Raw genomic sequence first — 16,951 nt, 5'->3', positions numbered from 1 at the left:
ACGAATTTAGACATTGGGGTCTCTGGAATTATTATTATAATGTAAAGGGCAAAAGAGGAAAATCGAAGTCAAGACAGCCTATTTGTGTGTGCACGGACAGCGTGGGTGACTTTGCGCTCCATCGGCAATGGCGGAGGCTTCCGACGATGCCAGAGTTATCGAGAAGCTCTACGAATATGGAGAGCGTCTCAACGAAGTCAAGGACAAGTCTCAGGTTCTCAATTATCTGTTTTTGCATGGGCGTCTTCTGGTTTTCCTCATTCGTAGGGTTTTAACCTCTAATTTCTCAATTTGTGCGAGACCTACTTTTGATTTGAAATTCAATTAGTGTAATTGGTGGTGTGTAAGCAGCACGCTGAGGATTATGAGAATATAATCAAGGCGGCAAAGAGTAGCAGTGTGAAAGCGAGGCAGTTAGCTGCGCAGCTAATCCCCAGGTTCTTCAAGTATTTTCCAAGCCTATCGGTTAATGCAGTTGATGCGCATCTCGATCTGTGTGAAGCCGAGGAGCTAGGGGTCTGCTTCTTTTCTTTTATTTGATTACTCTTTGCATATGAAGCTTCACACTTCAACCCTTGTTTGGGACTGAATTAAGTGTCGGCTTGTTGTTTGGAGAAACGTGCATTTTCCGCAGTATTTGCCAAGTACACTAATCTAAATTTTCAGCATTCCTTGTTTTTCAGGTGCGGGTACAAGCAATTCGCGGGCTTCCACTTTTCTGCAAGGATACTCCAGAACATCTGTCAAAAATTGTTGACATTCTAGCGCAACTCCTCACAGCTGGTATTATTTTGCTCCTAGTAGCGTTTTAGAATGGGAATATTCATAAAGTACATACTTGTGATTTCTTTCTATTATTTTTTGTGTAGAGGAAAATGTAGAACGTGATGCAGTACAAAAAGCGCTATTGTCCTTACTGAGGCAAGATGTTAAAGGTAGTTCTACTTATCATTGACTTGGATGTAGGTTCTATAAGTTCTCAGCAAGATATTCAACATCATCATGCTGTAGTTTCTGCATCTTTGTCATACTTCATCAATCCATTGTTGTGGTTCTTATATTTGTTATAAGGCTTGATTCCATTGTACATGCTCTGTCAGTCTTATTCATTGTGATTTGGTCATTTGATAAATACATCATTGAAAGTGGCAGATGTAATGGCAATGATTATTTTGGAAGAAAGAAGTACTTGTAGCTTACTGCCATGCAAACTAGTTAATGTTGCCATAGCGTTGTATTTTTGGTATGATCAAATATGCTTGAACAATAGATTCCTTTGTTTGAGTTGCTTGCCTTGAATTATAGCTCTTGGTTAATTTCTTATGTTAAAGAAAGATGACTGCAGTCTTGTTTGTTCAGAATCAGTGCTTGATTACATTATATTGTCTCGTTCTCTTTAAAATTCAAGTAGTTGATTTGTTGTTTTTGCAGCATCTTTGACTGCCTTGTTTAAGCATATAGAGAGCGTTGATGAACAAATAACAGATGAAAATCTACGGGAGAGGACCCTACTTTTTGTTAGAGACAAGGTGGGAGGACTGACAAATATTTGATTTTCTTGAATTTGAAACAGTAGATCATTGTCCTGGCTTCACTTTATTTTCTTGCGTGTTGTTCTAATTTAGATCTTTAATTCAGGTCTTTCCACTTAAATCTGAGCTGTTAAAGCCCCCTGGGCCAATGGAAAGGCATATAACAGATTTGATTAAAAAGGTAGGCAGTTCACCTTCACTTTTTCACATTACACGATGACACTGGGTTCTGTGATTTCCTCGTGGAATTAAAAATAAGTTGGGTAAAACTGTCGATCTCAGGTCATATGATTGTTTAATAATACTGGACATGATTATTTTAATTAAATTTGCAGAGCCTTCAAGATGTCACTGGAGCAGAATTTCAGATGTTTATGGACTTCTTGAAAAGCTTGAACATGTTTGGTAAGGATGCTCCTCCAGAGAGAATACAGGAACTTATTGAAATTATTGAAGGTCAAGCTGATTTGGACGCTCAATTTAATGTGAGTGTTCTTATTATTGTGTGCTGATGAGAGGCTTTCATTTATTATTATTATTTTTTTTAATTTTATCAGGGAGGAAAAATAGTTGTCTTAAATCATAAGTTTTTTTGGAACTATTATAAATCAATACAATAAAATACTAGTATTACTTTTGCATTGTTGTCACATTCTTAATCTATGAAGACACTTGGTATTATGTATCTCAGTAATCTCTTAAAAAAATAAAAAATAAAAACATGAAAAACTTAGGCTTCATGCCTTTCTTTAAGCAAAAGAAGCAAAAAAAAAATGCTTACTCACCACTTGCGTTTTGTTTTTCAATTGGGTGTTACTGCAGGTTGATGATGGAGATCATATAGATCGACTTATTATGTACCTCAGTAATCTCTTAAAAAAATAAAAAATAAAAACATGAAAAACTTAGGATTCATGCCTTTCTTTAAGCAAAAGAAGCAAAAAAAAATGCTTACTCACCACTTGCGTTTTGTTTTTCAATTGGGTGTTACTGCAGGTTGATGATGGAGATCATATAGATCGACTTATTTCTTGCCTTTTTATGGCTCTTCCATTTTTTGAGGTTCACATGAACACTCTCGGATACCCTCAAGTTTATTTGCTCATTTTTAATTTAATGTTATGTATTATTAGCTGACACGCTTATTACTTGCAGAGGGGTGCATCCAATAGCAGGTTTTGGAACTATTTAAACAAGCACATATTTCCAGTTTTTGATATGGTACATTTCTAATACTATTTTTAGAATGCTCTGGACAATTTTGGCATTTAGATCCCTAATTTCTTCAATAGATGTCCATTGTGTGTTTTTTATTTTTATGATCCAAAAAAGAAGTTTAAAGCATTTTCATTTGGTTTTGTAGCAATTCATTGTGACTTGTATACTAAGGGTGTGTTTGTTTGGGGGATTGGATTAGATTTTCACTATTCATCCCATTTTTTCCCCCCAAAAACATCAAATTAAACACCTATTTTTTATTTTTTATATTATACTAAAAATAAATTTTACATTCAAAACATCACATCAACACCTATTTATATCACATCATACAACTATTCAAATTCAAAATTTTTACTATTCAAATCCCAACTTCAAATCCAAACCCCCAAACAAACACACCCTTAAATATACAATTTAAGTACAATATTATTAGACTTTGAGTCTGCTAGTTTCCATACTTACTTTGAATGATTAAGAGAAAATATTGGCTATCAAAAAAGTAAATTTTTACTGAACATAAACTTGTTTGAGCAGCATGGTGAATAAAGCTTATGGTATTTTACGAAGTATTGTATCAAATGATTAAGGTCTGGCTTGTGCTCTAGTAGTCAAATAAGGTGTTGTGCTCATTGTATTGATGGAAGTGGATTTTTCCTTGTGCATCTTTTATAGGCTGTGTATGTATTATGGGAATGATATTAATGCATTTGTTTGTCTTAGACAACTTAAAACGCCTTTTATGTTGATGCATGGACTGGAGTCCACACTGGGTTAATGGAAACTAAATTTGTGTAACATAATTTATTGAAAGTCAGACTTCTGTTCATTTTCATTATTGAATGTCCTAACTTGCTGTCAAGTGTCAATGTGTCCTAAGTGACTCAGATATTGTTTTGAGTCTAATAATAAAATACTCTTTGCACTTCAGCTCCCTGAAGAACGAAAAGTGGACCTGCTCAAAAACCTGGCTGAGAGTTCACCATATACCTCCCCTCAAGACTCAAGACAAATTCTCCCCTCTATTGTTATGCTCTTGAAGGCAAGAACCATATTATATGCACAAAGAATGTTATGCATATCAACAGCACCTTTATCATTTAAATGTAACATGCTAAATGGTTTCAGTGCAAAGTATTTCGTATAAGTGGTGGAGGTTATGTAAGTTGAATTATTTGTATACTATCTTCATTATGGGATTTGATTGTTCTTATCCTCTTTAAGCGTATGTTATTGGAAACATTCTAGATAAGTCCTTTGTTCTCTCTCTCACTCAATCCCACTGAGTTATGGAATTTTATTTTTGTTTAAACATGCCAATGTATTTAACATTGCAAACACTATTCCTCGTGATAATTATAAGGTGTTGTTTCAGAAAACCATGCCTCGAAGAAAAGTTGGAGAAGAGATGAACTTTACTTATGTTGAGTGCTTGCTATATGCATTCCACCATTTATCCGACAAGGTTATTAAAGTTGCCTTTTCTTATTTCTCCTACTGTTCTAATGCATGTATGCTTGCAGTCCAAAAAGTCTCCATTTTTTTTTACAGGCACCAAATGCAACCAATAGCTTATGCGGGTACAAGATTGTGACGGGGCAACCCTCAGATAGGCTGGGAGAGGACTTCTCTGATCAATCAAAGGACTTCTCTGAGAGGTGTGTCCTGCACAGTGAATTGCTTAAGTTTTTAGCCATTTTACAGAATTAATTAGCTAAAGATTTATGCATGTATTTTTAACACGGTGGTTTAGTTTCTTGTTTATTTCCTTGCACTATCGGAGTGCTTGCGGATGAGTTTAACACCAAAATCCTTGGTTATTGAAACAGATTAAATTGTGTTGAAGACTTAGCTCGGGCGGCCATAAAAAAGTTAACTCAAGGAATGACAGCAAATAATAAAGCTCTGGCAGCTGCTTTGTCTGATGAAGCAAAGGCTGACATTGTGAGTTTGTAATACAATGAATGTGCTATTTTCTACTTAGAAAATTATTATATGTTCTGTAGATGGATTTAGAAGACCATACAATCTGCAGAAAACACAGAAACAGAACACTACAAATGGGCTACGAACTTGCAACAACATTCTGGCTATGACTCAGGCAAGCGGAAGTACCTTAAATATTGCACATATACATTTTCCTTTCTTTGATCACCTCACCATTTTATTTATATTTATTGAGATATTTATTTGCATAATTCAGCCTCTGCATGCCAAGACACCTTCATTTATTGGAGACAAGAGGGTCACTTTATCTTGGAAAGAGGTTGCAAAACCTTCACCAGCACCAACTGCTTCTACTACTGGGTATGTCCCTTCACTAGCACTGCAATATTTCATTTATGAACTTGTCTCTGTACATTTAACAAAGATATATTAATGAAAAATCTGATGCTAAGGAAATGCCCAAATGAGTAATTGTGGTGATTATTTGTGCATACATAATACATTGAACTTGCATTGCCCAGGCACAACTTATAATGTGAAATTAGCTATATATTCTCAGAGTGCACTTTATTTTAATTTATTATTATATAGCACTGTACAGTACATTCATGAAATGGATGAAGGCATGTTCTCGTTGGATCCCATTGGATTTCTTTCGAAGAGAGAGCCTCAGAAAGATTATATTGATTATTATCGATGAAAGACAGGGGCATAGAGAGAGCACCTGTGGTTGGCAGGACAAAAGAGGTTGGCACATCTTTAGAGCAGGTGATTGTGGATGCGATGTACATATGAAGTATGCTGATCTGCGAACAAGTGCAGTGAACTATAACTCAAGAAATTTTTGCTAGGAAACAGGCCTGCAGAAGAGATTTAGCTTAGTTTAAAGTGGTGGAAGTTGTAACTAGTCAAACCATTCCAGAATCTGAGAATTTAACTGAACATTTCTGCCCATTCACTATCTCCTTATAGCACTTACTATATACTGTCTTACTTTGTAAATGATACCTGCCATAATTTACATTTTTTTAACATTTAATCTACAGGGTGAAGCGTCCAAATGAATTTGGCAACAACCCTCCAAAAAAGGGACGTGGGGCTGGAGGGAGTTTGAACCCAATTTCGGGTAATGCTTATGGGGGTCTGCCCTATGGAAAGAGAGGTGGCTTCAGAGGTCTAGGCCGGAGCTATGGTGGTGGAAGGAGAGGAAGAGGAAGGGGAAGGGGAAGGGGGCAATCATTCTGATTGTTTCTCTGCATTAAGGCAGCCTATGACAAGGAGTTTTTCCCACAGACCATAATATACAAGAGTTGAATTGAGTGATTAAACAAGATGTGCATTGTGCTCCGTCGTTAATGTATTTGCTTAGTTTTGATGAGAGGAAGAGATTGATTCTTGGATTTTGACATTTAACTTATTCAAGGCAATGTTGATTCTTTCTTTCTTTCCTCTCTTTTCCCATCCCCCACTAGTTTTTCTTCTCCTTTCGGCACTGGTTTTCTGTTTTGCAGGATATCTTGTGCACTATACGAGGAAGGATGAGGTTTGGGGTCGCAAAATATCAATAATGTACATGCCGTAGCTAGTAAGTAATTTTGTGTAAATTCTCTTACTAGCATACTTGTTCATTTCATACCATCTGTCATTTCTCTTTATATTGACTGCTCAGAATTTTCTCCTGGGATTAAAGATTGATGATGGTGATTTGGAAAACAGTAAGGAATATAGAGATCATCCTGGCATCTTTTGACATCTCCGGAGATGGACAGATCACCAAGGACAAACCTCAGGTAAAACAAATCCTCTTCCAAAGTTCAATCCAATTATTTGTATACACATTATTCTATAACATTTTGACAGTACAAGGCGCCGTGCAGAATAAAATCAATTCGCAGCAGTTGCGACACTTAATTATCAGTCTTTCATTCTCATAATTGGGCCATACGCCTTGCTACAAACTACAGAGTTGCAGTTCAATCCATTTGCTCCTCTCAAGAGTCGTAGAAATCTACTTCTTTAACGCCTTATGGGGTATGTTTCCTGTAAAATATTGCAGTACTTTTCAGTATTCATTACATATATGATATATATGCATGCCTTACTGAGGAGATGCTTGTTTATGTGATGTAATATACATAGATCTATGCCGGTGTTTTCATGAGCAAGATACCATAGAGCGCATGCTATCGTACTTAGTTTCTGTTCGAAGCGGAGGGGTTTCCACAAGTTCTGGTGGCGGTTGCATGACATTCTTACAAGCTTCCGGGCAATGTTGTATCGTTGGATGGGTTTTTGTGACTTTGTCGTTGCTATGGTCGCAGTAGATATCCCTGGTGTTGCTCTATCTTGTAACTTGAGTCTTCGTGGTGTGTTTATTATTATGAGGTGAATGGCATTGCATCATGAGTGGCCTTTGTAAGTGTATGTATGTATCTGTGTGCATGATGCATGTATATGCTTGCTTCTTGTTCCATGGAGAGATTAGATTGTACAGATCAGGTAAGTAGGTAGGTTCCTGGCGTGGTTTGAGAACGCCGGGGGCATCCAGACCCGGACCTCAGACCCCGACCCTTTCGGCTGCCCTGGCATGGTTTGAGATCGACGGGGGCTCCCAGACCCGTATTCGTATCCGGACCCGGATCCGGACCCAGATTCGTATCCGGACCCAGACCCTGACCCTTTTGGCTGCCTTTGGTCTGGGCCGGCCTTGTATGGGCTGTGGCAATGATCTGGCCCAATGTACTGAATGGCCATATCTTTATCTGTACGAATTTGTTATACGATGTTTCGCTTTTGGGCTGGCCCAATATTTGTAGGCGCCTTTAAAATGGGCCTAGGAACCCCTGATTGTATGGGCCAGAATTATCACTCAAACATGCAAGCTTGAATGGCTTTATCATTGGGCCGGATTAACAAGGCCGTGCTTCAATGAGCCCAAATATGGTAACACTTACGGGCTTTTGGTTTTGAACGGGGACCAATTTCCTTAGACATGCCTCGTCTGGCCCATTTATTAAAGGCCCCTATAACAGGTGTTGTAGAACCCAATTTATGCTCCACGTCAGCATGTGTCTGGCTCGGCCCAATCATGAAGGGCCCACATCCGTATGTGTCTTGTTCTAGCCCAACATTTAAGGTCAAGTTGCTATGCGGGTAACAAGCAGTGGGCCCAAAAGTTGTGATAGGCAGCCCAATATGTACGGGCTTGGGCTAGCCTACCATTATGAGATGGCCCGTTAAATGATGGCTGATCTACGGCCCTATATGAAAGGTGTTGTAGGGCCCAATTTCTGGTCCACGTTAGCATGTGTCAGGTTCGGCTCAAAATCATCGAAGGTCCACATCGGAATGTGTCAGGGTCTGGCCCATTTATTATAGGCCCGTTTGACAGGTTGTAAGGCCAAATTTATGGTTCACGTCAGCATGTGTCAAGTTCGCCCATTCATCGAGGCCCACATCGGTATGTGTCTGGGTCCGGCCCATTTATCATAGGCCCGTTTGACATATGCTGTAGGGCCCAAATTATAGTCCACGTCAGAATGTGTCAAGTTCGGCCCATTCATCGAGGCCCATATCGTTGTGTGTCCGGGTCCGGCCCAATTATCATAGGCCCGTTTGACAGGCTCTGTAGGGCCCAATTTATGGTCCACGTCAGCATGTGTCAAGTTCGGCCCATTATCCAGGCCCACATCGTTATGTGTCTGGATCCGGCCCAATTATCATAGGCCCGTTTGACAGAATATTGTAGGGCACAATTTATGGTCCACGTCAGCATGTGTCTGGTTTGGCCCAAAATCATCGAAGGCCCACATCGGTATGTATCTTGGTCCGGCCCATTTATGATAGGCCCGTTTGACAGGTGTTATAAGCCCAATTGATGGTCCACGTCAGCATGTGTCTGGTTGGCCCGAAATCATCGTAGGCCCACATCGGTATGTGACTTGGTCCGGCCCATTTATGATAGGCCCGTTTGACAGGTGTTGTAGGGCCCAATTGATGGTCCACGTCAGCATGTGTCTGGTTGGCCCAAAATCATCGTAGGCCCACATTGGTATGTGACTTGGTCCGGCCCATTTATTATACGGCCGTTTGACATGTGTTGTAGGGCCCAATTGATGGTCCACGTCAGTATGTGCCAAGTTCGGCCCAATCATCGAGGCCCACATCGGTATGTGTCACGGTCCGGCCCATTGATCGTAGGCCCGTTTGACAGGTGTTTTAGGGCGCAATTTATGGTCCACGTCCACATGTGTCAAGTTCGGCCCATTCATCGCGGCCCACATTGGTATGTGTCAGGGTCTGGTCCATTTATCATAGGCCCGTTTTACAGGTGTTGTAGGGCCCAATTTCTGGTCTGGTTCGGCCCAAAATCATCGAAGGCCTCCATCGATATGTGTCATGGTCCGGCCCATTTATCATTGGCCCGTTTGACAGGATGCAGGGCCGAATGAACGTTCCACGTCAGTATGTGCAAGTTCGGCCCATTCATCGAGGCCCGCATCGGTGTGTGTCTTGGTCCGTCGTATTCATCGCGGCCACATGAGTATGATATTGAGCCGAGCCCAACCAGTGACCATTTGCTACTAGGGCCGCTAAATGGGCCTTAGGTCTGACAGGCATAATCTTTATGGGTCCAGAGGGAATATTTGCTTGGCTAATTTGGTTAGCTAATCAGTCACGGTGGTTACGAATGTGGGCAGTTAACTTCAGCCCAATACAATTCTAGGCTTGCAACTGTTTGGCAATTGAAAAAGTGAGCTGGATAAGTTCGGCCCATAGTAGTCCTTATATGAGCCCCAGCTTCCAGCCCAGTTTACTATTGAAGAATTTAGCCTTCAACGGTAAATCAGGCGAGTCCATTTCAGTGGCACTGAATACCAGGGCTCAGTGAACAAGGGCCTCACCTGGGCTTACCCATATAAGCCCATACTTTGTTGGGCCCCATAAAAATTATAAATTAAAATAAAATATCATTTCTTTGACCTATATTAGTGTGTACTTGGTCCAGAGATGCCCCTGCAAATGCTTTACAAAATAGTGCCGGCGAGAATACAACAGCAGCAACCTATATAGCCTAAGAAAACACTACACATTATTACATTACAGGAGCAACCTATATAGCCTTGGAAAACAATACACATTATTTACATTACAGGAAAAGTGAAGCTTATCTACTGCAACAAATTCCTCTCGAAATCGAAAGCAACCGTATCTTCATTATTTATTTATTTATTTTAATGACGTGTGAATTCACTGCTGGTTAAATCCATGCCAAATCTAGTACTAATACCCTGCGAACTAAGTCCCACAACACAAGCTACACTAGGCTAACCATATGTGACAGATAACCTAGAGACGTCGGGTTTGAACTCATGATCATCTAGTTTACCCCCACATCATTAGGAACGGGACATAACTTAATTGATCTCTATTATGATACTAAGTGAGACCTACTGTGACATAAAATATGGACACACAGCACTGCAAACCACAACACGTTAGTTTCACTTTCACAGTGTATTATAGAATCCTTACACATTCCCCTCTAAGGCCAGTTGAAATGAATTACCTTGGATTGAATATCATCAATTTTGCCTAGGGAATTAGAGTGAGTTACCTTGGAAGAACACTGGTGGCGAAGAACCGGATGCCATTTTAATGCACATCCTCAATTCCTGAGGAGAATGATAGACTTGATGATGAGAGTGAATTTCATAACCAAATATAGAATGGCCAACAGCCAACAGTGGGGAATTTTCAAAGAAGAATGTTGTTTATGAACGACGATGACAAAAGCAATAAAACTACGCCTCACTCTGCTCAAATGCAGTAGAAAGCACAATGACAAAAATTGGCACAATCAACATGGTATGCAGGCTCTTCTATTAATGTATTTTAGATTATCTTAACATTGACAGGAAGGATAAAACTGAAGGTTAAAATACTACTAAGGCCTTCTTGTATCATGCTTCATATAATTTTAACTGTTCCAGTGCTTATACAGTTTTCTACTCCTCACAGATTTCACGAATTCAGATGTTTTGATATCGGATTCATACATTAGATTAACCTTTCCTGTAAGGGCCTGAATTGCTTAGCATTCTACAATGATCATATAGGAAAAACACATATAATATCTCACTTTCATCGCTATTCCATTGACTATGCATGCATAGAACTGAAAGGGGGGTTTCTCGGCACAAATGCTTCTAGTTATGTGGTTCATGCTATCATGGCAAGGAATTAATTCTGTATCTTTTGGGGGCTCAACTATGGTATTTCAGCATAAATTAAGACAAATTATGAATCAGTAGAGGAAGAAAATTGCCAAGAATTTAACCACTTCCATACATACATACCTTAAGAGTTTGAAACTTTCAATGGCGACTTCTACCCCAAAATACTGGTGCACGCTCTTCAAAAGCAGGTGGTCGTTGAAACACAACTGATGCAGTTTTGATCAAAATTGCGGCAGTCAGAGCCCATATCACATATGTTGTGTTCTTAGTTTGGTAATCAAAGAGCTGAACAGTAAATTTATAGCCCATGAGTTCCCCTGCCTGTTCTCTTCGGTTTTCATTCTGGAAATGACAATAGAAAAAGACTGTAACAGGAACTCAATATAGGTTGCAAGTGAAGCATAAAAATGGTCTGCACAAGCCACACCTTGAGAAACATTTCTAGAGGCACATCAAATACAGATTCCACTTCTGTAGCATTTGGGGCAGGATTAAAGCCATTCTTATCCCACAGAACTCCAACTACTGGATACACGATAATATTCCGCTGCAAAGAAATTCGATCATCTAGACCTTGAATTTTCAGTCACGGCGTTCTTACAAGAATCAAACTGGGTTTGGGTTGCAGAGATGGCTTATGACGATGAATGAACTTCAAAATTTCACACCAAATTGCAGCATGGAATGCTAAACATGGAGCAATAATTCAAAACCTAATATAGGTTGCAGCAAAGATAAATCGGAAAATTAAGCAACAGATTCAAAAGCTTGCTACCTTAGTGTGGTAGGGTTCCAGAATGGTTATGATCTCCACAGCTGAAGGCTCCAATCCGATTTCTTCTTTGGCCTCTCTCAACGCCGTTTCTGCGTCGTTCTCGTCGCCTTCTTCCCACCTACCTCCAGGCAACGCAACTTCTCCTGAAATTGTGGATCTAATGAACAGATAAGGTTAAACCCTAGTTTAATGTAGCAATCTGTGGAATTTGAGCACTTACCGGAGTGAGAGGACATGGCTGAAGATCTCTTAGTCAGAATCACGCGAATTTCACCTGATTCACCCTCGAATAAGCATACCAAGACCGCAGCTCGATTAGGTTGGGATCTCGATCTAGCTCGGCTAGACACCGACTCACTGGCTGAATCTCCAACTATGGAATCCTTGTTGCTAATACTTCCGGCGGAGAAATCGGAATCGTGCTTTGGTTGGTGAAGACGGAGCGTTTGGACTACCTTCGCTAGGGTTTCTGATCTCCCGGAAGTTCCTGCCGACATGACTTGAAGTTCTGATGAGCAGTGATGACTGAGAAATCAATTCAATCCAACAACCAAAATATATTTTATATAATATATATATATTCAATTCAACCATAGCCACATCACGCAGTGTCGGTTCGTCGTACGAACAGAAGCTTATAGAATAATCGCCACTTATTCTGTGTCAAAAGATGAGTCACAGACAATACAAAGCAACTGCTCTGCACTTACATCACAAATCACGATGAGCTTCTGCAAATTATACATTGTGGATCGGGTCAGTTAATGCATCCAATTTACAACTCGATCACAATCGGATAGCATTCTACATATATTGAATTTGAGGCAGATAGGTCAAGGCATGGTCGTATCCTTGTGCACGTTTCTAAGAACTTTGAACTTCGGATTCTGCTCGACAAAAGCAGGAGGTTTCTGGTACACGATGGACGCCGCTCGGATCAGAATTCCGGCGGTTAATCCCCAAATGAGGTACTTATTCCCATTCACTTCGTAGTCGAAGAGATGGATCAGATACTTTTCCCCCATCCATTCTCTTTCTTCACATCGTCTATTCTCGTCCTGACAATGGCAGTGGTGAGGATACCATACTAGTCGAAAATGGCGAGGATGCAAAATTGGATACTTACCTTGAGAAACATTTCCAATGGAGCATCGAATACAGCTTCGACTTCAGCAGCATTAGGAGATGGATGGAACTCTTTGTTATTGGATAGTATGCCGATGACAGGAATCACTCTGAGGAGGTGCTGCAGGAAACATAGAACGTTTGAAGTTTATGGTGGAGAATGATGGAGATTAGAGATGAGGATAGACTGATCGATTTACCTTGGATAAGAAGGGCTCAAGGCACGCCACGACGTTCACCATGGAAGGATCCAATCCTATCTCCTCCTTCGCTTCCCTTGTTGCTGTGTCGGCATCGCTGGCGTCGATCTCCTCTGCTTTTCCCCCAGGCAACGAAACTTCCCCTGTTTTCAGTTACAGTTCATCAGCGGAATCTCCATTTCTGTTCACGTTCACAAGCATCTGAACAGCAATGGTTGATCTTAAATCGAACATCACGATTAACATCAATCAAGTTAATTATGCCCTAAACCTGCGAATGAAAAAACCTAGTTCCTTAAAGAAACCCTAAACAATATCGAATCGATAGAAATGCGTGAATCGATAGAAATGCGTGAATCGATGGCATTGGATTCAGATTTATCTACTAGAACGACAACTGCAGATTCACACACACAATCGCCCAAATCGAACCTAATTTCTCAAAAAAACCCAAACAACGACGAGAATCGTAAATTCAACAGACCAGAATGAGTAGAAAGCCTCGATGATCGCTTCGTAAGAATTACTCTGAATTCACCATCATCCCCTTCAAATAGGCAGATTAAAACCGCCGCTCTTTTGGGCCTGAACCCCTCGGAAGGCTGTTGGGCCACCGGAGTCGCCGATTCCGCAAACCCTAATTGCGAAACCACTTTCCCTTCCCGCTCCTCAATCTTCTCCTCCTCTTCCTCGTCGTCCGACGGCGGAGGCGGTTTATAGAGGCGCAATTGCTGCGCCAGAACCATGAGTTTTCTAGAAGGCCCCAAACCGTTCTGCGCCCGAGAATCCATAATCGCGAGCGCGGAAAGTAAAGTAGGAATCGGAGGCGCCAATGATGGAATCAAAGATCTGCGGAGCAGAGACAATAAAGAAGGCGAGGCTCTTCTGAGTATAGGGCGCATGTGCAGAGAGTTATTGCTTACAGCCTGCTGCATAATAGTAAGTAACGGGCGCCATTAATGTTGGGAAGAAGGATCCAATCAAGCAGGGAAAATGTGTAGATCATCTGCCATCTATTTTTTTATTTATTTATATTACATCTCTAAATCCTCCAAAATGGACCAAGCTCTTCACTTTCCACCATTTTCGACTGCTTTAATGGAGCCCAAGCTCTGGGGACCGGCCTGCTGCCTGCAATGGAGGCTTAAGCTTGCAGTTGTCCACGTCGATTCTTAGTACATCCATTAATAAATCTCTGAACTAAAAGCTTGAAGCCCACGTGGAAGTTGGAAGATTCATCAATTCGACGATGATCAACAAGGCAAACCAGCCTTTGGTATTCATATCATAAAAACATTCATAATTTATTTCCAAATACGAAATATATCTCAATCTCACAGCAACTCAGATTTTTATTACATATACAATAAGCTTAAAATGAACAAAAAACAAATAACAAATAACGATTTTTGCACACAAACTCCATTAAGATTTTAAGATCCTTCCTTCCCATTGCCAGTCTTTCTGTCATCACCATTTGAGCTCACTTTCTTAGCAGCTATTTTAGCAGCAGCTCCTTCGTAAGACAGCTTCCGAGCTTTCCTGGTAATCTTGCCATTGGGAGACACTGCTTTAACTTTATCCAAAGCTTTATTTGCCGGAAAAACGGCGGTTTTCGCGATCTTATTTGGAGGGCGACGCTGTCCTTTCTTCGGGCTTTCCTGGACTGCCGCAACACGGCTTTCCCATGGTTGCGCTGCAATCCATCGATCCATCCAACTCCACCCCCAATTCGCTTTGCTAAGTTCTTGATTGCTAGGTCCAAAACTAGGGCTCGTGTTGGCCCTCCACTGCAATACACAATACCACATTGTCGATTAATCTCGATTGCTTTGTACCTTGAAAAATGCCAAATCTGTGTCCTCACCTGATGAGAAAATGCATACGCCATGGCGCGCTCCCGCCTCACGGCTGCTTCTTCCCTCTGATGAATCCTTGCAATGGCTTCGTCAGCTGTTACGGCACTGCCACTCCACTCCACCTATCGCACATTCCGTTGTGAGAGTGAAATTTGTCTGAAATATTGAAACTTTGGCAACGAAAAATTAATCCGGGGGTTATTACCTCAAGGTCGTGAATCTTCGCTTCCAGCTTCAGCTGATTCTCGAGCTTCTTCTGCCTGAGCTGACCTTCTGTAACCATATGAGCTCGACGCTGTCTGATCCTAGCCTGAATTCTGCTCCATGAGTGCAGATGACTCAATGTCGCCGATGCTTGCTTCTTAACTGAATCACGCTGCACCATATCCTGTAATCTCGACATTCTCCGCATCCTATGAAAAGATTTTCTAGCCTGGAAACAAGCAGACAATCTCAACTTTTGTCCTACCGAGAATTTAAAACTTTCGAATTATTAATAAGCGAAGAACACACACGACCAACCGAATAAGCCCTGTATGCAGTCTGGATTTTGGCTGCAGCAGCATCCTCTAATGAGACAACATTGCCGATCGGATTAATACACGTTGCAGCGGCAGTGTTGATGGCTATTAAAGGACACACTTTGTCCAGACCGATTTCCTTTTCGCAAGCATTTGTGTTTTCAGGTGCTGAAGGCTTCTGAAGAATGAGTTGCAGAGCAATAAAGGTTGAATTATTTTTGAATCGATGAAGCATGAAATTGGATAAACTACTGACATCGTGAAGCAATGCAAGAATCAAGACTACTAGAAAACGAATATAATGTAGAGGTAAAGCTTCCATAGCAACAAACCTGCAATTTCTGCAATTTTTTTTCGCCCTTCGTCTTCTTTTTGCTGATTATGTTCCTGAACCAAACTCCTGATCCCATTATCGATGCTCAATAGATGTAATAATAAACCTGCATAAGAAGCATTTCAAAACAACACTATTTTTAGATTCTAAAGAACATTCCTACGTGACAAAGTTTGAATTTTCCCTCAATTTTTATCTGAATGTTAGTCTAGAACATAAATATTAGATATAAAAGTTTGTAGTACAGCTAGGTTACAAGTGACAACTGAAGTCTGGAATTTTGATAAAAAATTAATTTGATCAATTCAAGATCACAAACTTGGAAAGAATGGGATATCCAAAATCCATAACAAAATTATTAAAAAAAAAAACAGGAATAGGGCATAGGCTAGATTCCCAAGAGATCTCTATTTCTTTCAAGAATGAAAAGAAAATTATTGAGACCTTAAAAACATCGAAGAACAACCTTAATAAGGTAGAAACAAGAGAGATGAATCTAACCTCAAAATCTCCGGCGTTGCAGAAGGAACTTCCAGGCAAATGGAAAATAAATACCTAGAAAAAGGAGAAGCAAGTTACGCAGTGATGAGGATGAGAGTATTGATGGAAAAGTAGAGTGAAAGAGAAGAAATAAGAAGCTATATATGTACATGATTGAAGAAGGGAAATAAACAGGGAAGAAAAGGAGAGAACAAAAAGTGGGTAGCTCGACGGATATCTGCCATGGCCCAGCGGCTGGTGACCTCACAAAGAATAGAGAGAGGGCTACGAAAGGGGCATCACGACATGACATAATTTGGGGCTGTCTGAAGCTCCTGTTACTATTTCTAAGAATAAAATAAAACTCACCCCTCAATCAATGGGGGCCAACCGACACCTATAAATCAAATCAAGATTAGGGTTTTATCCAAGAAAATAGATGCTTACAGTGGCCAAAGAAGCCAACTTGGCACCCTAATATTAAATGGGTTTAAATCTTGGATTAAACTGATGATTTGTTTGTTAGAACTACTTAAAATTGCGTGTGGACTATTGATTTAATAAATTAATGGCAGCGCAAGAGAACAGCTGGAATCTTTAGTTTATTGCATCCTTATTTTGGGTTTTTTTTTTTTTTTTTTTAAGAAAGAAGAAGATACAGGTCGAAGGAATGCATTTTTTTTTTCATATATTGATAAATAAAATAAACCCACTCTTTGAT

The 16,951-nt window shown here is 40.3% G+C and overlaps 4 protein-coding genes and 1 long non-coding RNA gene across 8 annotated transcripts; 2 read left to right on the top strand and 3 right to left on the bottom strand.

The window, feature by feature from the left end:
• The first annotated feature begins 61 nt into the window (after positions 1 to 61).
• LOC127249979 (apoptosis inhibitor 5-like protein API5) lies at positions 62 to 6,146 on the top strand. 2 transcript variants are annotated; one of them, XM_051273106.1, is made up of 16 exons: positions 62 to 214; positions 352 to 516; positions 684 to 783; positions 870 to 935; positions 1,432 to 1,529; positions 1,639 to 1,713; positions 1,868 to 2,017; positions 2,529 to 2,594; positions 2,688 to 2,753; positions 3,682 to 3,792; positions 4,126 to 4,215; positions 4,302 to 4,408; positions 4,580 to 4,694; positions 4,786 to 4,851; positions 4,954 to 5,057; positions 5,744 to 6,146. In XM_051273106.1, the coding sequence occupies exons 1-16, from the start codon at positions 128 to 130 to the stop codon at positions 5,940 to 5,942; spliced, it is 1,665 nt and encodes a 554-aa protein (XP_051129063.1). In that variant the 5' UTR covers positions 62 to 127; the 3' UTR covers positions 5,943 to 6,146. The 2 variants fall into 2 exon arrangements, with proteins under 2 accessions (XP_051129063.1, XP_051129062.1); XM_051273105.1 differs by having other exon boundaries at positions 129 to 263.
• Positions 6,147 to 6,294: 148 nt separating this feature from the next.
• Positions 6,295 to 9,563, top strand: LOC127249985 (uncharacterized). Its single transcript, XR_007838508.1, has 3 exons — positions 6,295 to 6,487; positions 6,575 to 6,728; positions 6,837 to 9,563. It is a non-coding gene; the product is annotated as an uncharacterized LOC127249985 (long non-coding RNA).
• A 184-nt stretch (positions 9,564 to 9,747) lies between these two features.
• On the bottom strand, positions 9,748 to 12,208 carry LOC127249983 (nudix hydrolase 15, mitochondrial-like). 2 transcript variants are annotated; one of them, XM_051273112.1, is made up of 5 exons: positions 11,932 to 12,208; positions 11,712 to 11,854; positions 11,364 to 11,483; positions 11,057 to 11,278; positions 9,748 to 10,372 (listed from the first exon to the last, which is right to left on the bottom strand). In XM_051273112.1, the coding sequence occupies exons 1-4, from the start codon at positions 12,206 to 12,208 to the stop codon at positions 11,075 to 11,077; spliced, it is 744 nt and encodes a 247-aa protein (XP_051129069.1). In that variant the 3' UTR covers positions 9,748 to 10,372; positions 11,057 to 11,074. The 2 variants fall into 2 exon arrangements, with proteins under 2 accessions (XP_051129069.1, XP_051129070.1); XM_051273113.1 differs by lacking the exon at positions 11,364 to 11,483.
• A 138-nt stretch (positions 12,209 to 12,346) lies between these two features.
• Positions 12,347 to 14,136, bottom strand: LOC127249981 (nudix hydrolase 15, mitochondrial-like). The gene is made up of 4 exons (XM_051273110.1): positions 13,521 to 14,136; positions 13,037 to 13,179; positions 12,838 to 12,957; positions 12,347 to 12,769 (listed from the first exon to the last, which is right to left on the bottom strand). The coding sequence occupies exons 1-4, from the start codon at positions 13,969 to 13,971 to the stop codon at positions 12,545 to 12,547; spliced, it is 939 nt and encodes a 312-aa protein (XP_051129067.1). The 5' UTR covers positions 13,972 to 14,136; the 3' UTR covers positions 12,347 to 12,544.
• A 185-nt stretch (positions 14,137 to 14,321) lies between these two features.
• On the bottom strand, positions 14,322 to 16,522 carry LOC127249980 (protein IQ-DOMAIN 9-like). Of its 2 annotated transcripts, none has more exons than XM_051273107.1 (7): positions 16,401 to 16,522; positions 16,252 to 16,305; positions 15,749 to 15,856; positions 15,409 to 15,594; positions 15,101 to 15,328; positions 14,904 to 15,017; positions 14,322 to 14,826 (listed from the first exon to the last, which is right to left on the bottom strand). In XM_051273107.1, exons 3-7 carry the CDS (start codon positions 15,824 to 15,826, stop codon positions 14,470 to 14,472), a joined length of 963 nt encoding a protein of 320 aa, XP_051129064.1. In that variant the 5' UTR covers positions 15,827 to 15,856; positions 16,252 to 16,305; positions 16,401 to 16,522; the 3' UTR covers positions 14,322 to 14,469. The 2 variants fall into 2 exon arrangements, with proteins under 2 accessions (XP_051129064.1, XP_051129066.1); XM_051273109.1 differs by having other exon boundaries at positions 15,418 to 15,594; positions 16,401 to 16,517.
• Between the last annotated feature and the right edge of the window lie 429 nt (positions 16,523 to 16,951).

This window comes from Andrographis paniculata, unplaced genomic scaffold (genome assembly GCF_009805555.1).
Source record: "Andrographis paniculata isolate CXL003 unplaced genomic scaffold, ASM980555v1 Contig36END, whole genome shotgun sequence".
NCBI classification, from domain to species: Eukaryota; Viridiplantae; Streptophyta; class Magnoliopsida; order Lamiales; family Acanthaceae; genus Andrographis; species Andrographis paniculata.
Note: the sequence above shows the minus strand (reverse complement) of the source record. Positions and strands in the feature narration are given on the sequence as shown.